Source organism: Trachurus trachurus, assembly GCF_905171665.1.
Source record: "Trachurus trachurus genome assembly, chromosome: 18".
Classification (NCBI taxonomy): domain Eukaryota; kingdom Metazoa; phylum Chordata; class Actinopteri; order Carangiformes; family Carangidae; genus Trachurus; species Trachurus trachurus.
The window spans coordinates 21,398-49,388 of record NC_139909.1 but is presented as its reverse complement, the minus strand read 5'-3'; the positions used below and the strand labels follow the sequence as shown (position 1 = coordinate 49,388).

Genomic DNA, 27,991 nt, shown 5'->3' with positions numbered 1-27,991 from the left:
GAGAAGGTTTCTGTGACAGGAGGAGACTCTGGTTCACTCAACACAGACTCACTGAGGAACCAGAACTGGACCAGAAGAGTGTAAACCCAGGATACAGAGGTTGAGTGAAGGTGGTGTTGAAGGTGTAGAGGTGGATCAGTGAGTCAGAGGAGGAGACTCTGTAGAAGGACAGAGAGCCAGCAGGACAGTCCACATACACTGCTACTCTGTCAGAGACAGAGGAGGAGGAGGAGGAGGTGATATGTGTCCGTCTGTTATTGTGCCAGACTCTGTAATCACCATCATAGCAGACCAGACTCCAGGACTGATCGTTCCCTCCAAACAAACAGTCATTACTGTTTCCTTTCCTTCTGATTCCTCTGTAACTCACTGATATATAAACGTTTCCTCTCCACTCGACCTCCCAGTAGCAGCGACCAGTCAGACCAGTTGAACACAGCAGCTGATGACACTGGTCAAATCTGTCTGGATGATCAGGATATGACTGATGCTCCCCCATCACATATGTAGCCTTCCTGTTGTTGTCAGACAGTTTGATCTCTGTGTTCACTGTGTTTGTGTCGATTGTGAGTGGACAGGAATCTGATGGAGAGAACAAGACACAGCTGCAGTTATTGATCATGTGATCAGTTATTGACAGTTTGATGAAGACTCATGAGGTCAGTGATGTGACAGTGTGAAGATGGTTGAATGTGCTGCTCAAAGTCAAAACACACTTACACTTCCTTGGACCTGGTGTCAAATATGGGACTCCAGCAGGCTGCACCCTGAAAGGAGGAGGGGGGTCAGAGCAGCACCTTCTCTGTCAGCATGCACACATGGACATTACATGGCTCTCACACACACACTGTTTTATCACTGTGTTCACATGGAGGCTTGTATGTATGGATGAACACTGAGCACAGAGAAGAAGGAGCTGGAGTCTTTATCTAGTGATGATACAGAGCAGGAGGAGACCAGGAGGAAACACTTCATCATGTCTTTTCTCCATATGATGTCACTGCAGTGTGAGACACACACTTTCACTCTCTGACTCTCAAGCTGCACAAACACACGTCACAGCAAAGAAGATGAAGACACAACAGGTGGAGCTGACCAGCCCAGATATCCCACAATGCACCAGGAAAGAAGAAGAGTGCAGCTGTGAACAGTGGATGGTTTCAGTGTTTGATGAGGAAGGAAACACACTCAACACGTTTGTTAGAGCTCAGTGAAACACACAGTGAGTTTAGTGAGAAACACTGAGTGTGAACACAACTTGTGTTAGTTTGAAGAAAACTCCACAGGAAGCTGAAGAATGAGGCTGTGAGCAGGTTTCCACAGGAGCCACAGCAGCAGTGAGTGGATGAAGGAGCTCTAATAGAAACCATCTGATCACAGTGACAGGACGGATCAGGATCTCATGATCAATGACTCTGTTCTTCTCTGCTCTTCACACAGATCAGCTGCAACACACTGACTCACTGAGATCAGTCACATCATGTGGAATAAAGCAGCCGTCCTCAGGACCAGTCCTGAGCTCCATCAAACCTGTCCACACAGTTTGACTGGACTTGAAGTCAGAGTCCAGAGGAAGCAGAGAAACTGTAGAGCAGAGAGAACCAGGCTCAGCTCAGAGCACATGGACTCAGACAGGAAGTGAAGCTCCAGCTGCTGGAGACTTTCATTAAGGAGCCACTTTGTGGCTTCATCTGATCTGGAGTCAGCACACACACAGTCTGAAAACAGTTGTTTGATCACACACACATTCAGCCACAAACACTGATTATTACACTGTTCACTACACTCACTGTCTTCTGATTGACAGCTCCAGGCCTCTGGACAGTGAGGACATCTGGATGTCCCACTGTGATTGACTGTCTCCTCAACACAACAACACATCTCATCAGGACAAGACCAGGATCTCAGAGAGACTGAGCTAATTATTGATCATCAATATCTGACCAGACAGAGACCTGATGGTGCCGCCTGGTTTCTGTCTCTTATTTCCTTCTTGGTTGGAGACGCTGGGAGACGAATGTCTCTGAGCAGTGGACATGGTTTGATTCTTGTTGCTGTGTTGTTATTAGTGTGTCCACACTCAACAGGTGTCCACAGTCTCTGGGACTGTTCAGGTCAAACACTCTGTTGGTTCAGGAGCAGTTCAACCAGCTGCAGCTGAAATGTTTCCTGATACTCTGAAATAAAGTCTGATCCAAACATCTGGAGAGACTCAGAGCACAGCTGCCAACAGCTGCTTTCATCACTGACATCTCTTCTCCTGAATATGACACAGTGAGTCATGATGAGACACTGAAGTCATCATGAGGAGAAACTCCTGATCCCAGTAGTTCATCACTGTGACTGATGAAAGCTGCACAGCTCATGTTTGAAACACTCTGAGATTTTGGCTTCAGTATAAACTGTGTTGGGACGAGTCAGACTGTGACAGGGGACGTCAGTGGGGTGGGCGGAGCTTCACTGTGGCCTACACCACCTCTGGACATGGTCTGAGTGATGGGGTCTGATGTCATCAATGCATGGATCGCACATTCTGTGACAAACTGTAAACTGTTTCTTGTCTGTAACAACATCTATTGCACGTCTGTCCGTCCTGGGTGAGGGATCCCTCCTCTGTTGCTCACCCTGAGGTTTCTCCGATTTTTCCCTGTTAAAAGGGTTTCCATGGAGTTTTTCCTCAGTCGATGTGAGGGTCTAAGGACAGAGGATGTTGTTACGATGCCATGTAAAGCCCTTTGAGACAAACTGTTTGTAAAAACGGGCTATACAAATAAAATTGCCTTGCCTTGCCTTGCCTTGCCTGAGACAGATGTTAATACCAGGTGTGACCAGGTGTAAACGGGGCCATAGAAAACGTTCCAGCTCGTCCTCCTCTATCAGACAGTGTGTGTGGCTGCAGCAGCCTCTCCATACCTGAGAGAGTCCAGTCTCCAGTCTGGATCTTTCAGTCTGTCTGACAGCAGCTTCACTCCTGAGGCTCCTGGATGGTTGTAGCTCAGGTCCAGCTCTCTCAGATGGGAGGGGTTGGAGCTCAGAGCTGAGGCCAGAGAAGCACAGCCTTCCTCTGTGACCAGACATCCTGACAGACTGAACACACACAACAACACACAGGAACCCTCTGTCAACACCTGCTGCTGTGTTCAAGTGGCACCAGATAAACAGCTGGATGGATCCTCACCTGAGAGTCTCCAGTCTACAGTGTGGACTCTCCAGTCCACCAGACAGCAGCTTCACTCCTGAGTCCTGCAGGTTGTTGTTACTCAGGTCCAGAGTCTCCAGTCTACAGTGTGGACTCTCCAGTCCACCAGACAGCAGCTTCACTCCTGAGTCCTGCAGGTTGTTGTTACTCAGGTCCAGGTGTCTCAGACTAGAGGACTGAGAGCTGAGGACTGAGGACAGAGCTTCACAGATTCTCTCTGAGAGGTTACAGCCGCTCATTCTGACGAGGAATTCAAAGAAAAACACTCACATACTCAATATGAAGGAAATACCAGGTTAGAATCATAAATACACAACATTTCAACACAAACCTGAGAGTTTACAGTGTTTCTTACTCAACATGTTCTAGTTTGTATTAATAGATTTATAGATAGATTTGATTATAAACTGTGATCTCTCACTCATCTTTGTATGTAATGTATATATTTGTGTTGTTGTTTGTATATATACAGTCAGTGTTAAAATCCCAGACTCCACCCTGCCTGCATCACCACAGTCACTCCTAACCACACCCCTTAAGGTGATATAACCCCGCCCTCTGACCTTTGACCTTCTCTTTCTCTCCAAACATTTGCCTGAAGACAACCTGACTGTACTGACCTCACTTCCTTTGTTTATTGATTTAAGTTGCTCATGTTGTTTGAATGTTATCATATTGATTTTTATCTCATACTAGAGACCTGAGTTTGACCTTAAAGTGAATCACCAAAACTGTGGATGTGTTAATTAAGTTTACGAAAAATAACTTCATTTATCTTCAATATTAGTTTGATGTCATAATGTGTAAAGTTCCTTTATTATTTCATTATACAGAATAAATCATCCTCTACCTACACCAACTATCTTCTATATCAGGGGTATTCAATTAAAATTCATTGAGGTCCAGTTACTAAACTTTCATCTAAGTGAAAGGTCCAAACCTTATAAAGTCCAAATGGTGTCTAATAGCCTACTCCTATGTCAATTAAATAAAATCAACGAAGTGCATTTTCAAATCTATTGTCAATGTTCAACACAGGAAACATTTAACATAGTGCACTTGTATAGTAAACAACTAGCTTTTTTTTCTAACCCTTTTTTACCATGAATAAAAGTAGCCCCCAGGCAAATTAATTCAATTAAAGATAACAAGACAGAATAAATAAGGGGTTTTCCCTGTTTGTTTGTTTTTTTGTTTGTTTGTTTTGTGCTTTTTTTTTCTTTTTTTGAGGCCAAGGTGTCAAAAGCATCTTGATAGCTGCATTGTCCCCCTCCATTAAATATGGAAGGAGGCTGAAAATCACAGGATATGTCTGTTCTGTTCTGGTGATACAAGTCAGTAGGCCAGACATAGGTGTTTCTCTTCTATAACACACATTCTACATCTCGGAGGCGACGTCTTTCCGCATACGGGCTTCCTTCCAAATGGGGCAGAGCTCCATGTGACAGACCGAGGGAGAACCGGGGGTCTGACACAACACCGGCGGGAGAAGCAGGAAACAAGCACGTCGCACCGAATACGCACCGCTACGGCGTCGCTTTCGGTTGTGAGCGCACATTAAAGTAATGTGTTTGTGCGCGCAAGAGACCCACATCTGAACGGCCCCCACGCACACACACACACACACACACATGCTTAAACCAAGGCGGCGGCGGCGGCCACAATCGTCCGGCGGCTCGCCTTTGACTTCAGCATCAACTTTTTTTTTTATTTTGGAGCAAGGCTGTTATCACTCCGTCTCCTTTCTCTTTCCCTCTTGGACGCACTGGCCACGCAGGGTAAACAAACAATCTGATTGGCTCAATTGAGTGAAGCTTTCGTATTGACCTATAGCTGAGCCTGTTGTCCCGTTGGAAAAAAATACTCCAGGAAAATGTGAACTTATTAGAGATTGGTCTCGGGTCCAGATCGAACCATCACTTGGTCCGGGTCCGGACCGAGGTCCGAGGTCCGCGTGATATATTGTTTTCTCCAAACAATAAAATATTGGACCAGGTTCCCGGAATCAGTGTTTTAATGTTCACACCACTTCAGATGTTCAGTGAGCCACCACCACCAAATGCAGTTTAGTTTCTTCAGTCAGTGTTTGTGTCAGTTCACACTTAAAAAGAACTCCTTATAAGTTCAGTTCATACGGATGAAAATGAACTAATTCATGTTCATTTGATCTGTTTATTTAAATTAAGGTAACACTTTATTTTAAGGGGTCCTTGTTCCTGTGTATCTACCTAATTAATTACAGTGTAATTACCTATGTAACCGTATGTAAATACATAGTGTATTTTCGTGTACTTACAGGTCCTTGTTACACTTGTAATAAGAAATGCTTGTGCAAAGAGAGAGGCCACTTTGGCATTTCTTATTACAAGTGTAACAAGGACCTGTAAGTACCCCAAAATACACTATGTAAATACATAGTGTATTTTTGGCCCAATTCCGATTCTATTTTTCATCCCTACCCCTACCCCTAGCCCTTACCCTTGCCCTTGAAACGGAGCTACAAGGAGTAGGGAACCCCTACGAATTGGGACACCACTTCAACAATCACATGCGTCATCAGTCGTCTCTGCTGGCTTTCACATAAGCAGACGTGACGAGCTTTTGCCACAAATCCTCTATTCAGAACCACGTTAACTTAATAAAATAAAATAAAATGTAATGAAGACTGATCGGTTCATTGTAAAACATTTATTTATTGATGTAAATGTGGTGATTTCTGTATAGGCTACAGATCCCCCAGGCAGTGCTGCTTCTGTGTCCAAAACACATGAAGCTTCACTTTTAATTCAAACAAATTAATGCGACAATTGTTACATGTCATCAATGAGACGAGCATTTATCTCCTAAAAAGAATACAACTACGCGGCGGTAAACCTTTAAAACCCTGCGGGTAAGTTAATTAGCGGTCGTCTTTTCTACGGGACGAGGTCGGGAGGTTGGCCGGCTGACAAGCTCTCCGGACGGGGTGGTGTCTCCGTGACGAGCCGCTGATCTGCTCCACAGGTGGAGGCTCCACCGTGGAGCTTCACTTCTCCGAAAAACATCGGAGCAAACGTCTAAACAGCCTCATGTGGATAAACCGACCGCACATTGGGATCTAAACAGCTACTTTCTCGCATGAAAAAATATTAAAACTTGACTTCCGGTCTGGCTGGCGAAGCGATGGCAGCATAGACTAGCAGGCTCCTGACGGTAATATTTAAACACGGCCCGGCCACGACTCGAAATACCTTTGAGACGCGCAAATATAGAGGCAAATGAAACGGGCCAAAGAATATGCCCAGGAAAACTAAGAAAAGTGTCGCACAAAGGAAGGAAAACGACGACATGGAAGAAGATCGTCTGTCACAAGCTAGCGACGACATGCTAGCGGACACGGAACCGACTGACCCGGAGCACAGCCATGATGCTAAGCTCGGAATTATCCTGAAAGAGCTACGAGAATTTAGAAAAGACTCTAGCCAGAAACTGACCGACATCAGCGAAGACATTAATAAGATCTACAAACGAGTGGAAGAGACGGAGGAGCGCATAGACGCAGCGGAGACTCGAATCCAGTCTTCAGAGGAGGTTTTGGCTGAGTTGGTGAAACTTCAGGCGCAAACAGAAGCTAAATTGGTGGACCTGGAGGGGCGCTCCCGTCGGGAGAATGTCAGACTATATGGGGTAAAGGAGGGAGCCGAAGAAGGCACGGCAACAATGACTAAGTTCGTGGAAGATCTGCTAATTAAAGGCCTGGAGCTCCCGTCCTCCACAGCCCTGAATATTGAGAGGGCGCACCGGGCGCTCAACACGAAACCCCCGGCCGAAGCCCCGCCAAGATCCATCGTGGTCAAATTCTCCAGCTTTAAAATGAAAGAAGAGGTACTTAAAAAAACATGGCAAAGAAAGGGAATCGACTTCCAGGGGAAGAAGATACATATGGATCATGACTACGCACCGGAGCTGCTGAGGAAGCGGAGGGATTACACCGAGGCAAAAGCTGCGCTGAAGGAAAGAAACATACGGTTCCAGACCCCGTTCCCAGCCAGGCTGCGGGTGCACTACAAGGAAGGCACGGTGACCTACAACTCGGCAGAGGCGGCAACGGAAGACATGGCAGCGAGGGGGATACCGGTGACGGTTCTGAAAAACCCAACCTCTCTCTTGGATCAGATCAGCCAGCTGACTTGGCGACCCAGCGGACGGCGAGGAAACCGGGAGAACCTGAGTACCAAACACGGCTTCAAAGAGATACTTCATAGATTCCGACGTCAGGACACTTGATAAGTATTAATAATGTAACGATCACATAGCCTACCTATTTCTCCCTGTGACTTGACACTGAGATGAGAGAATCATATAGGACATATTCTGTGAGGTTATTTGTGTAATACTACGCATTTTAGCCTAAGTAGATAATTTTAAGGGCATAAGGAATATATATGTGAAGTCGGGACATTTTACTGGACACTGGACCTGTCTATCAGCTTAGAAGCTGAAGAGGGCCCTCTCTCATCGTTAGATGGAAGAGACTTTCCCTCTCAACTCACGTTCCATCTGAGTTACGAGGCCATGAAAGAGGCCTCATCATTGGAAGTCAAAGTGTATTTTTGTTGTGTTCTCTGTTTTGTTATAGTTAAGGTTCGTGTTGGTGCTATTGTTACCCACAGCACCAGGGGTGCAGAAGTCTTTTTTTTTCTTTTTTATCTAGGCGTTCAGGGCTTCAATTATACTTAAATGACATACAATGCAAAGTACCAAGTCAATTAAGGTCATTACATATAATGTAAATGGTCTAGGCAATCCAATCAAGAGAAGCAAAATTATGGCAAAATTAAAGAGGGAAGAAGTAGAAGTAGCTCTCCTCCAAGAGACACATTTATCAAATTCGGAACATGAAAAACTTATAAGATGGCGATTTAATCAATACTCGTCTTCCTATAGACAGGGTTCAAAGAGAGGGGTGGTAATCTTAATTTCTAAGAAATTAAATTTTGAGTGCATTTATGAAAAGAAAGACTTGGATGGGAGATTTGTTCTGGTCCGAGGTTATTTACAGGGTGCTTTAGTTACCTTCTTGAATGTTTACGCTCCTCCACTATCTGAGTGGACATTTTTCAAACAAATTTTTGAGTTATTAGTCTCGGAAGCGCAGGGCACCCTAATCTGTGGTGGAGACTTCAATGTTAGACTACACCCAACCCTGGACTCATCAAAACCCTGCCACACAGGAGAAAAGAAGACTACTAAAAATATAAAAATAATGATGAGGGAGCTCGGTCTCTGTGATACTTGGAGAGAACTGAATCCGACTAAAAAAGACTTCACTTTTTTTTCTCACCCACATTTGATCTATTCTAGGCTTGATTATTACCTTATGTATCAAAGGGACATTTATAGGGTTACAAATTGCAATATCGGGACAATGGATTTATCAGATCATGCACCAGTCTACTTAAATGTAACATTAGACACCGAAAAAAAGAGGACCATTTGGAGCCTAAACACAGGGATCCTAGATCCAATGCGGGAACAAATAAGAACAGACATAAAGCAATATTTTGATGAAAACGACAACGGAGAAGTATCCCCACTAACTCTTTGGGATGCTTGCAAAGTGGTTCTAAGGGGAAAACTTATAGGCTACTGCTCGAGTTTGAAAAAACAGAGAAAAGCAAAAATTGAACAGTTACAGTCGGAACTGGAAAAATTAGAGAATGCACATAAAAAGACCCTAAATCCAGGAATAAAAATGGAAATGAGTAAGAAAAAAAACGAATTGAATGAAATTTACTCAAATGATATTAAGAAAAAATTAACCTTTCTAAAACAAAAATACTATGAAACCGGAAGTAAATCAGCTAAATTATTAGCTTACAAATTAAAAAAGCAACAGGCAGAAAATACAATTCATAAAATAAGAGACCCCATTACCAACTCTACACACTACAAAATAAAAGATATCCAACAAACCTTTGAAACATTTTATACCAATCTATATGCCCAACCCAAAACGGATGAAGAAGCGATGGAAGCTTTTTTAAAACTCATAAAATTACCCAAAGTGAGCGATGAACAAAATAGGTTTCTAATTGGTGAAATTACAGATGAAGAAATTAAAAAGGCAATATCACATTCAAGGATAAACAAAGCGTCAGGGCCAGACGGATTTCCGGCGGAGTGGTACAAAGAGATGAAGGACTTACTCACCCCAAGAATGAAAACTACATACAACTATGTGCTTAAAACTGGTATTGTTCCTCTCTCTTGGAAAGAAGCAGTGATCTCTGTGATACCAAAAGACGGTAAAGACAAGTTAGACTGTGGAAGCTATCGGCCGATAAGTGTTTTGAACCAAGACTATAAGATCTTTACCCACATCTTGGCAAAAAGAATTGAAAATATTCTCCCTCAGATAATAAGTCTAGATCAAACAGGTTTTATTCAGCAAAGGCAGACACAAGATAGCATTCGCCGAACGCTACATGTAATTGAGGAGATAAACAAAAATAAACTCCAGGCAGTATTGTTAAGTCTTGACGCCGAGAAGGCTTTTGATCGGGTTAATTGGGAGTTCCTATTTCGACTATTGGACAAATTTGGATTTCATCAAATTTTTATTAAAACTATTAAAGCACTATATAATAAACCAAAAGCCAGAGTAAAAATAAATGGAGCAATTTCAAACCCATTTGGCCTGGAAAGAGGGACTAGACAAGGCTGCCCGTTGAGCCCATTGTTGTTCGCATTGTTTATTGAACCGTTAAGTCAGGGGATTACTCAGAATAATAATATCTCTGGTATAAAAATATTAGACCAAGAATACAAGATTTCCTTATTTGCTGACGACGTTTTAATTAGTTTGTCAAACCCTGAAAATTCAATTTTGAAACTACTATCATTCCTAGATGCTTTTGGTTCTGTCTCAGGCTATAAACTGAACATCCAAAAGACCCAAATATTAAACTTCAATTACAAACCTAGCCAAAACATTACTTCTAAGATTCAAATAAAATGGGATCTAGATCATATGAAGTATCTGGGAGTCAACATCCCAAAAGATTTATCAAAGTTATACAACTTAAATTTTGATCTATTAAATAAAAAATTAAAGGAAGATATAAAGAGATGGAATCTTATTCCAATATTAAGTTTTGAATCTCGACTTGAATCGGTAAAAATGAACATCCTACCAAGGATATTATATCTATTCCAGACCCTCCCAATTGAAATAAATGATAAACAATTTAACGAATGGGATAAATTATTATCACGCTACATTTGGCAGGGGAAAAAACCGAGAATAAGGTTCCAAACTCTTCAAATATCAAAAAATAAGGGTGGACTGGCTCTTCCCTGCCTAAAAGATTACTATATATCAGCCCAGCTAAGGATCCTGTTTTGTTGGTGCGTCTCAGATTACAAAGCAAGATGGAAGGAAATTGAAGAAAACATATCGGGGACGACACCAATTCAAGCAAGAATAGGGGATAAAAGACTAATTAAATGCTTGATGGAAACAGGAAATAAATGGATCAACCTAACACTGAAAACATGGTTAAATGTTATCTCGAGATATGATATGTTAGAAGAGGTGAAGATTCTGAAATGGTGCTGCTATGATCTTGACTTTGCCCCAAATAAGATGGATGCCAACTATAGGAGATGGGTTAGCCTGGGTCTCTCCTCATATTGTACCTTGTTCAACCAGACAACACTGAAGAGCTTTCAGATGTTGAAAAGATTACATGGTCTCAACAATAGTGACTTTTTTAGATTTCTTCAGGTACGCCACCACCTAAACAGCACTATGTTAAAAAGTCAAAAGGCGTTGGAAAACAGTTTATTAAAAGTGTTTATCAGTGCTTATAGGACAGATTCCATGCTTAAAGTCATCTCTAGACTTTATAGAGGCCTGCAGGAAATAAAAACAGTGAATACCACATATATAAAACAAAAATGGGACAGGGAAACCAACAGCTGCCTTTCAGAAGATACCTGGATTAAATACTGTGAATTTCAGTGGAGGATATCATGCTCAAATACATGGAGATCTTTCGGCTGGAAGTGTCTCATTAGGTATTTCATTACACCTGCTCAGCAGGGCTACCACACAGGATCTTCTAGCTGTTGGAGGTTGTGTCGTTCTCAGGAAGCCAATCACTACCATTTGTTCTGGGCCTGTCCAAAAATAAATATTTTCTGGCGCAAGGTTTATTCAGAACTAACAACAATATTTGGTACTGTCATCACATTTAACTGGGACGAACTTCTTTTTGGTTTTGTACACTCAGCTAATGTAAGTGAGAAAAATAAATATTTATTTGGAATACTGAGTCTAGCTGCTAGAAAAGCAATTACAAAGAAATGGCTCAAGCCAGACGTCCCATCTATAGATGAATGGTATGATATTATTTACGATGTGTATGTAATGGAAAGAATCACTTTTTCAATGAGGCTCCAGCAATCCAAATTCAATGACATCTGGAAGCAATGGAAAATGTACATTTCTCTGAAACGCCCTTCTTTTGTTTAAGTTTCTTTTCTATATCAAGTTATACTTGATTGGTTACACTTTGCTGTAATTTTGTGACAGAAAACACCCCATGTTCATGTTGTGTTACTTTATAAAATGCTTTGTAAAAGGAAAAACAATAAATATAAAAAAAAAATAAAAAAAAAAAAGAAAAAATATTAAAACTTAACAAAATGACGTAATAACAGCGCTACAGTGAGAAATAAATCAGCTGCCGGTTGCCGCAAGATGCATTCTGGGAAACTTGCCATAACCCTCGGTCCGTAGTGTGCCCCTGAAAAATCTCCGTTTCGAGGGCGAGATAGCCCTACCCCTTCCCCCTAACCCTCGTCTGAACCAGAATTGGGACACCCCTACCACTTCACGTGAACGCGCAAAAAGAAGGGTTAGGGCCAAGGGCTAGGGCTAAGGGGAGAATCGGAATTCGGCCTTAGAGTGAGTTACGGAAAGTGTTTAATAAAGTTCCCTGTGAGTAAGGGTAATACTCAACCGTCCAGTTTGTATAGTTTATTAGAGAGGACAGAACAAACTGAAACATGGTGGCAGCGGTCCGGCTGACGAACGGAGGATTTACAGCATGAGACACCGTAACTACGAGCGGTCCAGACGAGTGTGGAAGACGACGCACGTGTGCACAAGTGAGACATGGAGGGATTAAAACCACCCGCACAGTGGGATATGGACGCAAGTAACCTAGCGAAGTCCTGGAAATCATGGAAAGAGGAGTTTAATCTCTACATGGGACTGGCATTACCAAGCGCGGAAGAGACTGCCAAAGTAATGCTGTTTCATTACCTCATCGGGGAGCGCGGAAGAGAGCTCTGCAACAAGCTAATGAGCGGTGTGAGTACAGAAGACAGGACTGTGGCTCGTATGATAGCAAAGTTTGATGAACATTGTGCTCCTAAAATCAGGTGTTAGCCAGCACCTGCAATTTCGGTGGGCTACAAGACTCCCTTATTAGGGATAGGATTTGACTCTGGATAAATGTTTACTGGTGTGTAGAGCTATGGAAATCTCTCGTGAGCACAGCAAGACTATTGAACGACAAGTAGTTGAGGAAGTACATGCTTTCCAGCGGAGAACAAAGACAGACAAAAGTACAGAAATATCATGCAAGTTTTGAGGAAGAATGCATGAAAGACAAAAAACAAAATGTCCTGCTTTTGGGAAAAGATGCAAAAAATGTGGAAAAGAAAACCACTTCGCAGTGACTTGCAGGAGCAAAGCGAGTCACAGAGAACAGAGGAAGAAAGTGCACGCTGTCACTGAACAAGATTCGGACTCGTGCGAGGATATAATGACAGTCACAGCAGTTACACAAGAGATGGAGGCTGTGAATCACATAATAAAGGACATGAGAATGGCACAAAATGAAAAGCAACAATTGTTCGCTGGAATGATGATCAACAACAACCTGGTGAGCTTTCAAATTGACTGTGGAGCGACATGCAATGTTTTACCAGTACACATGCTGAATCCAGACACACAGATTGAACACACAGATAAAGTGCTAGTGATGTACAACAAGTCCAAGTTGCGACCAGTTGGCAAATGCAAAGTAAAAGTGAGAAATCCCAGAAATCAGAAGTTGTATAGACTGGAGTTTCAAGTTGTGGGAGAGGACTGTAAAACACCCCTGCTTGGCAGGAAGGCTAGTGAAGCCATGAAACTCATAAAAGTACAGTATGAGAACATATTTGCCACTGATAGCATTGTTTCCACAACTGACACCAGTGAGTCGCCATGGACTTTGGATGAGATAAAGACTGAGTTCAAGGATGTGTTCACAGGGGATGGATGCTTGGAAGGTGAATACAAAATAGAGATTGACTCCACTGTGGAACCTGTGAAACTCCCAAAGCGAAGAGTCCCTGTGGCTATGATGAAACCTCTACGAGAGGAAATACAAAGTCTTGTGGACAGAGAGATTATTGCACCCGTTGACTGCAGTACGGATTGGATAAGTGGCATGGTGTCGGTGCAGAAACCAAATGGAAAGCCCAGAATCTGCATCGACCCAAGACCGCTAAACAAGGCTCTGAAACGACATCATTTCCCACTACCAACGATTGATGACATTTTGCCAGACATGTCAAAGGCAAAAGTTTTCACTGTGTGCGATGTAAAACATGGATTCTGGCATGTGAAGCTAGCAGCAGAATCAAGCTACCTTACCATGCACGTCTGTCCGTCCTGGGTGAGGGATCCCTCCTCTGTTGCTCACCCTGAGGTTTCTCCTGGTTTTCCCTGTTAAAAGGGTTTCCATGGAGTTTTTCCTCAGTCGATGTGAGGGTCTAAGGACAGAGGATGTTGTTACGATGCCATGTAAAGCCCTTTGAGACAAACTGGTGGTAAAAACGGGCTATACAAATAAAATTGCCTTGCCTTGCCTTGCCTTGCCTTACCACTTTTGCCACACCTTTTGGGAGATTTAGGTGGCTCAGGATGCCAATGGGTATCAGCCCAGCGCCTGAGGTTTTTCAACGCAAGCTGATGCAAGCACTGGAGGGCTTGCCAGGCATCCACATCATCGCGGATGATGTTCTCATCACAGGAGAAGGTGAAACCATGACAACAAACTCCGACAGTTCCTTCAGAGATGCAGAGAGAGGAACATTAACCCTTGAGGCCTCCTCGTAGAAAGTTACCCTTGTATCCCTCGGGACCCAAACGGGTCCCTCTCATAAAAGTACCATAAAAATGTCATATATGAATATTTTTTTTTGCTTTCTTCACATGAAATCTGTTCAGCTACTCCAGACCTATTCACAATCATAAAGTTTTTTACTATTTTTTGTCATTTTTCTATGTTTTTATGCCCTTTTTGTCAGGCGACCCCCTGATTTTTTAATGAGGAAAAAAACAAAATATGCAATATTTCCCAAAAATGAGATCCAAAGTGGATCACTCCATATGAAGTTATTAGAGGCTTGAATTATCCCTCGGGACCCAAACGGGTCCCTCTCATAAAAGTGCCATAAAAATGTCATATATTATTTATTTTTTTTGCTTTCTTCACATGAAATCTGTTCAGCTACTTCAGACCTATTCATAAACATAAAGTTTTTTATTATTTTTTGTTATTTTTTATGTTTTTATGCCCTTTTTTGTCAGACGACCCCCTGATTTTTTAATGAGGAAAAAAACAAAATATGCAATATTTCCCAAAAATGAGATCCAAAGTGGATCACTCCATATGAAGTTATTAGAGGCTTGAATATGTCAACAATTGATAATAACATTAATTTGAATTCTTTTTTTTTTTTGGAGTTATTACAATTTATTCAAAAAAGTTACCCTTGTATCCCTTGGGACCCAAAGGGGTCCCTCTCATAAAAGTGCCATAAAAATGTCATATATTATTTTTTTTCTTTGCTTTCTTCACATGAAATCTGTCCAGCTACTCCAGACCTATTCATAAACATAAAGTTTTTTATTATTTTTAGTAATTTTTTATGTTTTTATGCCCTTTTTGTCAGGCAACCCCCTGTTTTTTTAATGAGGAAAAAAACTAAATATGCAATATTTCCCAAAAATGAGATCCAAAGTGGATCACTCCATATGAGGTTATTAGAGGCTTGAACATGTCAACAATTGTTAACAACATTAATTTGAATACATTATTATTTTTGGAGCTATAACAAAAACATATACTTTTATACTAACGGCCCTTGTCATATAAATGCCATAAAAAGGTAATATACATAACATTTTTTTTTTTTTTTACTGCTTCAAATCTTTTCACAAACGTCAGACCTAACTGTAGATATGAAGTTTTATATTATTTTTTCTATATTTTGTATGTTTTTGTAGAGATTTGTATGGAGATACCACACAAATGGGAGATATGGATTCTGTTTATAAACACCAACATAAACAAAGCCTGTATGGCCTTTGATGAGGATGCAAATTTCACACACACAGACACACACAGACAAAATATTTTTCTTACCCACATTCACACCACTCTTTTGCATTGGTCCAAACACACCCAGACCAGTTTTAGGGTTTTCATAGTTTTTTACTGCCCTATATGTTGCATAGAAAGAGAAATATGCCTAAACAGCGGTTTCAGTGAAGGCCTAGTTCTCTGGTGGTTTAGGGAGACCTCTAGTGGTGGAAGGGGGCCTAAAACCTATTTTCCCTTTAATTTGAAGGGAGAGGTTTAGATTAATCCGGTATTTATGGGAAAATATTTTAATATGCCAGGATTACAGTATATCAAAAAATATGTGTTTATAATGGGAGTCAATGGGCCCAGATTGGGCCTGAGGGTAGCGAATGTATACGCATAATGCATATCTCCTTTTCTATACACCGTACAACAAAGGGGATCTAGAATTTTAACAATAACAATAAAACACACATCCTGACCAAGTTTCATACAATTAACTTGTAAACTGACCGAGATATTGAGAATCAAAACATAAAAAACGCAAAATATAAACAAAGCCCATTTAGCTATTTTATTATGATTCCAACTTTGCACACACACCGACACACACACCGACAAGATATTTTCTCATCCACTTTCACACCAGTCTTTACCATCAGTCTCCACACACCAAAACCATTTTTATGGTTTTCAGCTTTTTTATTGCAGTGCAATCTGCAAGGTAAGAAACCGGGAATCAAGGTCTCAATGGAGGCCTGGTTCTATAGGGGTTTAGGGGGGTCACCTAACCCACAACCTATTTTTCCTTTATTTTGAAGCCAAAAGTTTAGATTTATTAGGTTTTCATGGAAAAAGCATTATAATATGTCAGGATTACAGTGTATCGAAAATGAGTGGTTTTAATGGGAGTCAATGGGACCCGTTTGGGTCTAAACACTAAACTGTGTATCTCCTATTCTATAGACTTTACAAAGGTGGGGATTTGGAATATTAAAAATCATCATAAAATGTAAAAAATCACAATAAACATTATTGGGAAATTTCATTAAATTTGCTTTAAAACTGACTGAGATATTGAGGATAAACAAAATACGAATTTCAAAAAGGACCCTTTTGGGTCCCTAGAGGCCTCAAGGGTTAAGTTGAATGCGGAAAAACTCAAGCTCAGAAAGCAGGAAGTGCCTTACATCGGACACCTTCTCACAGCCGAGGGTTTGAAAGTCGATCCGGAGAAGGTTCGAGCCATCACAGACATGCCACTACCTACAGACATTAAAGGTGTCCAGAGACTGGTAGGGATGGTGAACTATTTGGCAAAGTTTTATGAACACCTCTCGGACGACTGCGAGATACTGAGACAGCTAACACACAAGGAGAGTCTGTGGGAGTGGTCCGAGGTGCAGGAGAGTGCATTCAAGAGACTAAAAGACAAAATAACACAGGTACCGCTCTTGAAATACTATGAGCCAGAGATGGAGCTTACACTGCAATGCGACGCCAGTGAATCCGGGCTGGGAGCAGCTTTGACACAAAATGGCAGGCCCAGATTGAAAAAGAGTGCCTCGCCATAGTATTCGGGATGGAAAAGTTCCATCAGTACACTTACGGCTGACCTGTTAATGTACAATCAGACCACAAACCACTTGAAAATATCATCAAAAAACCACTGTGGAATGCACCGAAACATCTTCAGAGAATGTTGTTAAGACTGCAAAAATATGACCTAACTGTTACTTATGTTCCAGGTCGTGACATGCTACTGGCTGATACATTGAGCAGAGCGTATCTGAGAGACAGTTACAAAGGCCAGAGAGACTTGGAGGTTGAGGTTGACAACATGGTGGCTTTTGTACCAATGTCAGCAGAGAGGCTGAGTGAGATACGTGCTGCAACACAGACAGACAAAAAACTGCAGACCCTGATCAACACCATTAAGAAAGGGTGGGAACAAAACAAGAAAGATGTACCTGTTGATATAATGCATTAGTTTTCCTTTCAGGATGAGCTGAGCACCCAGGATGGACTTGTTTTCAGGGGAGAGAGAGTTGTCATCCCTGAATCACTACAAGGTGACATCACCAAACGGATTCACTCATCACATCTAGGGATTGAGGGATGTCTGAGGAGGGCAAGAGAATGCATTTATTGGCCAGGTATGAATGAACACATAAGAACATTTGTGACAAAGTGTGATGTGTGCAGGTCAGTAGATCATAAGCAGCAGAAAGAGACACTTCAGCCGCACGAGATCACAAACAGACCATGGGCTAAAGTGGGTACTGACCTCTTTAGTTTTGAAGGCAGAGATTATCTGATAACAGTAGATTACTTTTCCAACTTTTTGGAAATTGATTACCTCCCAGACACAATATCAAGCACAGTTATCAGGAAGTTAAAAGCATACTTTGCCAGACAGGGGATTCCAGAAGTTGTCATTTCTGACAATGGGCCCCAGTATTCATCCAGAGAGTTCAAAAAATGCAGCCAAAATTGGGAATTCACTCACATTACTTCTTCACCGGGCTACCCGTAAAGTAACGGGGAAGCAGAATCAGCTGTAAAGACAGCCAAGCGGCTTATGAAGAAGGCAAAGATGTCTGGACAGGATCCATACCTGTCTATACTTGATCATAGGAACACTCCAACACAAGGGCTGAATGCAAGTCCAGCACAGAGGCTCTTGAGTAGACGGACAAGGACTCTGCTGCCCATCAAAGAATGTCTTTTGAAGCCAAAAGTTATGGACATCAAAGAAGGACTCATACACAACCAACAAAGACAAGCAAAATATTACAATCGTACAGCAAAAGACATGAACACACTTAAAGCTGGGGACTGTGTGCGAGTTCAGCCACTTGAGCCAAACACAACGTGGAAGAGAGCAAGGGTGGTGACCCCAGTGGGTCATAGATCCTACAAAGTAGAGCTGGACTCTGGCAGTGTCCTGAGACGGAATCGCCGCCATCTCAGGCGAGCCATGGACACTGAGAGAGTTAATCCAACACCAACAAGGCCTGTGGATACAGGAGAGACACAGGTGCCTACACAGGACACTGGTAACAATCATAGTGTCACTACAAGGTCTGGACGTGTAGTCCAGAAACCCAGATACCTGAATGACTTTGTGTGTAACTGACGTCATATTGATGAAAAAAATGTGAATGTAAAGAAAAGAGAATGGAGGAAAGGTTAAAGTAAATATGTGGGTTCTGTAAAGTGAAGAGAAAAAAAAATGTTCCTGGACTTTCATACTGTAATGTTGTTTGTTTATGAAAGCTACACTAAATAGAAAGTATAAGTTAGCTTGTTGAAAGCTGTGGGTAAGTTTGCACTTTATATCCAGAGGATGTTGTATCTGTTAATAGCAATAATAGTGTTTAAGGAATTGACACAAAGATATTCTGCTATTATTTAATTTAAGAGGAAGAGAAAAAAAAAGAGTAAATGAAAATCTGTTTTCTTTTACTGTTGTTTATTTTGTTTAAAAGAAAAGGGATGTAACAATGGTATTGTTTCCACACGGACTGTGTTAGGTGAGACACAGCACATGCGCAGTTGTTGTTGTACCTGGAAAAGAGCAGAGACCACATTGTACTTAGAGTGAGTTACGGAAAGTGTTTAATAAAGTTCCCTGTGAGTAAGGGTAATACTCAACCATCCAGTTTGTATAGTTTATTAGAGAGGACAGAACAAACTGAAACAGAGACGTCATGAGACGTGATGTAAAACTGTCATAAAACCTGAGCAGTGTTCACTCTGGTGACAGTGAACGCTGCTCAGGTTAATCATTTATAAACTGATTCATTCAGTTCAACGTTCACTAAAAACATGAACATGTCCAATGAAACACAGCCTTCCTCTGTGACCAGACATCCTGACAGACTGAACACACACAACACACAGGAACCCTCTGTCAACACCTTCTGCTGTGTTCAAGTGGCATCAGATAAACAGCTGGATGGATCCTCACCTGAGAGTCTCCAGTCTACAGTGTGGACTCTCCAGTCCACCAGGCAGCAGCTTTACTCCTGAGTCCTGCAGGTTGTTGCTACTCAGGTCCAGGTGTCTCAGACTAGAGGACTGGGAGCTGAGGACTGAGGACAGAGCTTCACAGCTTCTCTCTGAGAGGTTACAGCCGCTCAGTCTGGAAGGAGAAGGGAATTTATTATCTGTTGCAAAAACAAAAGTGTTTTTATATAATGATGAATAAATCAAACAATCTCTACACTTACAGAGCTTTGTTAGAGGCTTTGACCACTGGCAGCAGCCTCAGAAGAGCCTCCTCTGAAGCAGAGTATTTCTTCAGGTCAAACTCGTCCAGATCTTCTTCTGATGACAGTAAGATGAAGACCAGAGCCGACCACTGACCAGGAGACAGTTCATCTGTGGAGAGACGTCCTGATCTCAGGGACTGTTGGATCTCCTCCACGAGAGAACGATCATTCAGTTCATTCAGACAGTGGAACAGGTTGATGCTTTTCTCTGCAGAGGGAGTCGCTTCAATCTTCTTCTTGATGTACTGGACTGTTTCCTGATTGGACCGTGAGTCACTTCCTGTCTGTGTCATCAGACCTCGTAGGAGATTCTGATTGGTCTCCAGTGAAAGACCCAGGAGGAAGCGGAGCAACAAGTCCAGGTGTCCATTTGGACTCTGTAAGGCCTTGTCGACAGCACTCTGGTAGAAAGAATTTGGTTCAGGTTTTTCTCGAAACACTTGAGACCACAAAGGTGTTAGTATTGATGTTTGCTGTTGTGACATCAGGTTGAGTCCAGAGTTGATGAAGGTCAGATGGACATGAAGAGCAGCCAGAAACTCCTGAACACTCAAATGGATGAAGCAGAACACCTTGTCCTGGACCTGGTACAGGCCTCTCTCCTCTTTAAAGATCTGTGTGAACACTCCTGAGTACACTGAGGCTGCTCTGATATCGATGCCACACTCTGTCAGGTCTGATTCATAGAAGATCAGGTTTCCTTTCTGCAGCTGCTCAAAAGCCAGTTTTCCCAGAGACTCGATCATCTTCCTGCTCTCTGGACTCCAGTGTGGATCTGTCTCAGCTCCTCCATCATACTTGATCTTCTTCAGTTTTAGATGAACCACCAGGAAGTGGATGTACATCTGAGTCAGGGTCTTGGGCAGCTCTCCTCCCTCTCTGGTCTTCAACAGCTCCTCCAGAACTGTAGCAGTGATCCAGCAGAAGACCGGGATGTGGCACATGATGTGGAGGCTTCGTGAGGTTTTGATGTGGGAGATGATCTCTCTGGCCTGCTCCTCATCTCTGAACCTCTTCCTGAAGTACTCCTCCTTCTGTGGGTCAGTAAACCCTCTGACCTCTGTCACCATGTGAACACACTCAGGAGGGATCTGATTGGCTGCTGCAGGTCGTGTGGTTATCCAGAGGCGAGCAGAGGGAAGCAGGTTCCCCCTGATGAGGTTGGTCAGCAGCACGTTGACTGAGGTGGACTCTGTCACATCAGTCAGGATCTCTGTGTTGTGGAAGTCCAGAGGAAGTCGACACTCGTCCAGACCGTCAAAGATGAAGACGACCTGGAACTGATCAAACCTGCAGATTCCTGCTTCTTTGGTTTCAGAGAAGAAGTGATGAACAAGTTCCACCAAGCTGAACTTTTTCTCTTTCAGCACATTCAGCTCTCTGAAGGTGAAGGGAAATGTGAAGTGTATGTCCTGGTTGTCTTTGTCTTCAGCCCAGTCCAGAGTGAACTTCTGTGTTAAGACTGTTTTCCCAATGCCAGCCACTCCCTTTGTCATCACTCTTCTGATTGGTCCGTCTCTTCCAGGTGGGGTTTTAAAGATGTCTTCTTGTCTGATGGTTGTTTCTGGTCTGTCTGATTTCCTGGACGCTGTTTCAATCTGTCTGACCTCATGTTCATCATTGACCCCTCCAGCCCCTCCCTGTGTGATGTAGAGCTCTGTGTAGATCTGGTTCAGAAGGGTTGGGTTTCCTGCTTTAGAGATCCCCTCAAACACACACTGGAACTTCTTCTTCAGGACAGATTTGAGTTTACGTCTACAAACTGCACCAGGAGTTCCTGAATAAACAAAAATACAGTAAAATATAACATTTTAATTCCTCTCAATAACGACTATATGAACATGTTTCCCTCCATGTGTTAATGTCAGTGAATGTCTCATTTGTCCATCATGTTGAATCTTTAGAGAAATCCTCTTACTGCTCTGCAGACGCTCAGCCAGCTCCTCCTGCTTCATCCTCCTCAGGAAGTTCACTGTGATCTTCACTAATGCCTCTCTGATGCTCCTCCTCTGCTCTTCATCCTCCTCATCCTCCCTCTGACTCCCTGAGCATTCTGGGTAATCTGGACTCAGAGCCTTGTGGATCTTCTTCAGCTCGTTCTTGACAAAAGTGACCATGTTCTCTTCCAGCAGCTGGAACAGAAACTCTATGAGTGACAGCATCAAACTAAAACCTGACAGACTGACAATCCACTGGTGTCAAAGTGCAGCATGGAGATGATGGTGAACACAACAGATGTAACAGCAGCTGTTGGACATGTCCTCACCATAAATATGGAGTCCAGGTGTGTTTGATGCTGCTGGGCAGACTGACCACTGGGAACCTCTAAGCTCTCCTGGTCCACTCTGTGGAGGAATCAGTGTCAAGTCGACATCAGTACAAAGAGATAATACAAGATGGACTTTATTAGCTCTACTTTCGTGAACTAGGTGCAGGCGCAGCGGATCAGGCCTGCGCCTCGCCTTCGCTTCGCCAACGGGGAGAGGTCAGGAGCAGTTTGCAATTTTCCTTCGAAACGCAGCAGGGCGCATCCCGCCTACTTCCCTCCCACCGGCGCAAATGGCATAGAGGGAGGAGAGAAGGCGTGGAGTGGGTTTGACACAGCCAAGTCAGATCTTCACCAATCAAATGAGCTCCTCTCCTCGCCTTTAAATCGTGAGGCGGACGTTTGATTTCACCGTGGAAGAGAAGATTTGAATCAGCACCTACAGATTGCAGCATAGACATTCAGCACATCTATATCGATTGTCCCGTCACACTGATGACAGATCAAAGGCTGCACAGATGAAAGATGAGGATGGATTACTGCTGTGTTGACACTACACGATTATCTGCTATATTTATGTATTTACTTATTGATTTATTGAGCCGCATCGTCACGCGACCATAACAAATAAAACTGAAAACAAATAAACTATCATCTCTCACAGCAAACCACAATCAGCCTCGGCATCATAGTGAGCAGATATTCACATCTCCATCTCAGCTAAATTCTAAAGAAAAAAGAAAAAGAGAGACGCTCCGTGATGCCTCCGTTACGCACAGCTGTTTGTTTATGTTGTGATCTGTGCAGTGTGCACACGTGTTTAAATATAGGTTACTAAATATGAGTGTCTTTATTAATGGAAAAGGGTTGTGTGTGTTTTGTTTTTTTGTTTTTTTTTTACTGGGCAACAGCTCTCAACCTGGATAACATCATAACCTCCTCCCTCCCAGACTACTTTTGCATCATCAGCCCGTGAGGTCTGTTCGCGCGACCGGACACTGCCAGCTTGGACCGGGCCAGAACATCAGTTTCCTCCCGTCTCACTTGCTCTGACAGATTGAGAGCTGTTGCCCAGTAAAAAAAAAACAAAAAACAAAACACACACACCCCTTTTCCATTAATAAAGACACTCATATTTAGTAACCTATATTTAAACACGTGTGCACAGATCACAACATAAACAAACAGCTGTGCGTAACGGAGGCATCACGGAGCGTCTCTCTTTTTCTTTTGGGTAGGGGGTTAGCGCACAGCAGTCTACCAATTTACCGAATCCGCTGCGCACCTTGTTGCACTGGACGATAATACCACTGCGCCAGCTGCGTCAGGGCTCGCCTCGCTGCGCCCCCCTGAGTTGCGCCAGGAAATTAGGGCCCTATATGTCCCCTGAGGACGTTCACAACAGACAGAGACACTTTGGTTTCAGCCCTGGTCCAACAACACATCGTACAAACTGGTTCTTTTCTACAATAACCTGAGTCTGACTGTCAGTTACAGCTTACATCTGATCAGCTGATCCACGTCCTCCTTTAAAGTTAATGAAGAAGTCCTTTGAGTTGTTGGTCTTTAAAGACAGACAGCTGGGTTCAGGAGAGTCTGGTCTCTGCTGCCGGATCCTGAAACAACAACACAACTCATGTTTAACAGTTTTAGGTTTTCAAAAGAATTCTCTGCAAAGTTATTTTAAGGGTTACAAATGTGAATGACTTCCTTTTCCTACATTTTGTAACAATGGGCCTCATTCACCAATATCTCTTTAAGTTCATTCATCTTCTATACAGCTCATCCTCACTAGGGTGGGGGGTGAGCTGGAGCCTTTCTCAGCTGACTTTGGTCACTCTGGACAGGTCACCAGTCTATAGCCGTTGTAGGAGCCGCATTTAAGTTTCCTTAATTTATTTACATATTTTGTTTGATTTTGTGTTTGTTCATTAACCTGAATTTTTTGTGTGAGCTCCTCCCTCCTCAGGTGGTGAGGGCAGGACCTACCGAGGTTTCAAATGGGCTGGGGGATGGCACAATCATTGGCAAAACTGTCATTGACCGCAGCCAGGCGCAGCATTGTTGATACATTGATTGATTCATAATTAATTACTTTTTTGTTTATAATAAAACAGTCAACTTCTATAAGCTACTCACTCTCCTGACCTTTTGTTTTTGCGTGCGCTCCTGCGCGTCAAGCACTTTGTCCTTTTTTAGTAGCGGCCACAGAAAAATAGGAAAAATAAAGGAAGGAAAGAAATAAGTTCTTTTTTTTGCTGCTACAGCCGTTTTCCCACTAAAATTAGCGGGTCAACGCAGGTTTTTTAAACGCGGGTCGACCCGCTAACAATCGGCATTTGGCTCCTTTCCCATTGTCCAAAAGACAGAGCACCCAGTTGCTCCGCTCTCATCTGCAGTGCGAGAAACACTGCCACAGCCGCCCGCCACGGAGCGTGAGGTCCGTCTGCCGAGGCAGACGAGGCATCTGGCTGACCGGCGGAGCACCTGGACCGCGGAGGACAGTATGACGGATGACCGCGGCACAACACTTCAGTTAAACAGACTGTTGTGTCCTGACATTTTGTGCCCGGAAAAATATTCTTATGCACTGGATCACAGATAAGGCTCCCTCAGTGTCGGGATGGCACAGGACAATAATGGAATATATACCTCTGGACTTTCTCACCTGTCTCCTGCACTCCAAAACGAATGCCTTTGAAAGAACATGGAAACCATTTCTTGACTATATTAATGTAAATGTTTCTGCTATACTGACGAGAGCGTTTGTATAAAAGATACGGTATAATTTATTTTATTTTTATTTTTCTCCCTGTCTAGCTTCCACTATATTACACCCTAAGTTGTATAATGTATAATGTATCTGTCACATTTACCCAGAACTGAGTTGTTTGGGTTTTTGCATTGCTATGCTTGTTGTTGTTGTTGTCATTGTAATTGTTGTGTGGTTTTGCTGTTTAGTCTGGTCCTGTCTTTTGTATGTTTGTTTATGAAGAAAATTAATAAACACATTTAAAAAAACAAAAAAAAAAACAGACTGTTGCTTCTTTTTTTTCAATAATTTTTGGTCAGTGTTGTTTGATGTTTTGATCCCAGTCTGGAATGAGAGCAGAGCTTTGTTTTGGTGATATGAGATGCGACTGGCGCGATGATGTGGCGTCATGTAACGCTCAGCGCCATCAATCACACACACACACACATACTCGCTACTTTTTTTATTGATCCAATGCGCGATCTGTTTGTTTTGTTTTAATGAAGCCGCTTCTCTGGCTGCTTCCAACAGATACTCTGTCAAATGACTGCGTTTCACAATCAAATGCAGCCACTGGCGACGTCCAATCAGATGGAGCCAGGTAGTCATATGACCGCACACAAAATCTCTGTGGTAAACAGGGTGGCCACTCCGCTTCAAATTTGAGGAAACACGTTTAGCTGGTGTTGTGGCTGCCGACGCCAGCCCTGTTATGTCACAGCCCGACCTGGGGCCTCATTTATCAAAGAGGGTGTAAAACTGCTACTACATTTTTGCGTACGGCGAAAAGACGAAAATCTCGTACACCCAAAATATTTACACCTTTTTCAGATCAATCAAACTGTGCGTACGCACAACTCTCCGCAATAAATCACACCGGACCCAAGAATGGTGCACACGTGAACACACCTCTTACTCCACCCCCGGAACGCCATATATGGTCAGCACGTGCATATTAATTAGCCATGTGCGCTCTGTGGAGCGGCTACAAAGTGACAACAAAGTGACAACGAAGACAACGGGCGGAGGGCGGGGGAAAGAAGCGGAACTACATACACGGCAATATCGGGCAATAAATCAGTCAGAAAAATGATCTTGCATTTTAATAAGCTACAAAAACAAAAACCTCCCAAATCTCAACAAAAGGGAGCAGAAAGAAGAATAATCTTATGTAATCTGCCCCGGCCTTTATCCCAGAAAATCTTTTTTTTTTTTTTTTACCTAAATGTTAAAACAATGTAGGAAGCAGGACGATAGTTACCATTACTTTGCACGCCTTTCCACTACACAGTTACAGCTCTATACTGGACTCGGTTTAGGTCATTTTCCATTACAGCTGAGTCCTTCACAGTTCCTCCTCAGAGCCGCGTTGTCTCACTCTTTATTCTCTCCTCTCCTCAGCTCCAAACACACGTGCACCTCGTTAACTCAGGTGACAGAATAATAACAGTCTCAGTAGCTGCAGATCAGTGTGCGCTGCTGCCGGTGTGTTTTTAAACTTGGATGGTTTGATCCTTGTCGGACGTCACACATAGCCTAATCAAAAAAGCAAAATCCTCAATCCGCTCTGTTTATCAATTAACATATAGCCTAGTGTTATTATAGAGCGGGTTGGATTGCCAGCATCAACGGTCCACCACTACCACAATTACTTCAAAAAATCCTACTGTGCTCTTCTAAATGTACTCCGCTCCTCTCTCCCTCTCACACTGCAGTTCTCTGACTCAGCAACGGTGTCGCCAATTCCTCCTGTTCCTCAAAAAAGGCGTAAATCACGGTACGCCAGGGTCAAAATGGGTGTAAATGTCCGCACTTTTCCCCGTCAGGTTTTGGCTTGATAGATCCCAAATTTGGCGGAGAAAAGTGCGTACGCACAAAATGGAGGAAAAAAGGGTGTAAAAAAAGGTGTATCCACAATGATAAATGAGGCCCCAGGTGTTCACTGATGTGCCACAAATAAATTACGTCCGCCACAAATAGATTTTGAGAATGTCAAGATCGCCCAACACTACGTTCAACAGAAACTCAAAAACTTTGAAATGTAGTTTTGTCTCATACATCTGATCAGCTAATCCACGTCCTCCTTTAAAGTTATCCATCCTGCCCATTGACCAGTTGCTCTTTAAAGACAGACAGCTGGGTTCAGGAGAATCTGGTCTCTGCTGCTGGATCCTGAAACAACAACACAACTGATAAATGTGCATGTTGGAGAAAAACTGATGAAAAATATCTTCAACCTTTTAATAAACACAACAACTGACTTTTAGAGAGAAAAGTCTTTCTGACTGTTTTAAACTCTGACCTTTCAAATAAAGCTTGCCTCTTGTTAAACTGACGACGACCAATGGACTCATCGTTGGATCCAGACTGTGGCTTGTGCTGCTGCTTTGGCCTTGAACACAACACACACAGAGCTTTGAGTGTGAATAATGATGGAGCAGTGATCTGAGTCATGGACAGTTAGAGATGCTCATCTGACCTTTGACCTGTGGTCTGGCTCTTGGTTTTAGAGGGAGGGGCTCCCTCCTCTCTGTCGTCACACTGATCCATGCTGCTGAGCTCACATCCACATCAGCTCACACACACTTTGTAGCTTCACCTGCAGAGGAAACACACATCATTCATCTGCACAGCAGCTCACATGTCCATCATGTCTCCAGCTGCTCCTCCACTGATTTGGCTCTTCTCCTCTGCTTCATATCAGTGTCAGTTGAATGCAGTCACACAGCAGTGAGGAAGAGGAAGCTGCCATCAGCTGCTGTACTTCTACTATCAGTCCACTAGATGGCGTCATGAAGCTGCAGCCCAGCAACATGATCCATGGACCACTGTTTCCATCCACTGACACACACAAGGACTGAGATCCACTGAGTTGATGTGACACAGTCTCTGTGTGGACAGCGTCCCTGTAGAAAACCACTGGATCAAACAAGCTACAGCTGATTATTAGACACACAACAACTGGGCCAAGACTTATTTCACCTCACAGCTCCACTATCACAACATTCACTCATTTCACTCACACTGGAAATTCAAAGAGAGAAAAACACTCTCCAGCTGCCACTGACACTTATTGTCTCTGTC

The 27,991-nt window shown here is 42.9% G+C and overlaps 1 protein-coding gene across 1 annotated transcript; it reads right to left on the bottom strand.

Moving 5' to 3' along the window:
• Positions 1–37: 37 nt before the first annotated feature.
• On the bottom strand, positions 38–26,985 carry LOC311001610 (NACHT, LRR and PYD domains-containing protein 3-like; the record flags this gene model as incomplete). Its single annotated transcript, XM_083992717.1, has 10 exons — positions 26,966–26,985; positions 23,658–23,771; positions 22,156–22,234; positions 21,808–22,021; positions 19,848–21,666; positions 19,586–19,759; positions 3,179–3,439; positions 2,914–3,087; positions 721–767; positions 38–582 (listed from the first exon to the last, which is right to left on the bottom strand). Coding segments are annotated over exons 1-10 (3,429 nt in total). The 5' UTR covers positions 26,968–26,985.
• Positions 26,986–27,991: the final 1,006 nt, after the last annotated feature.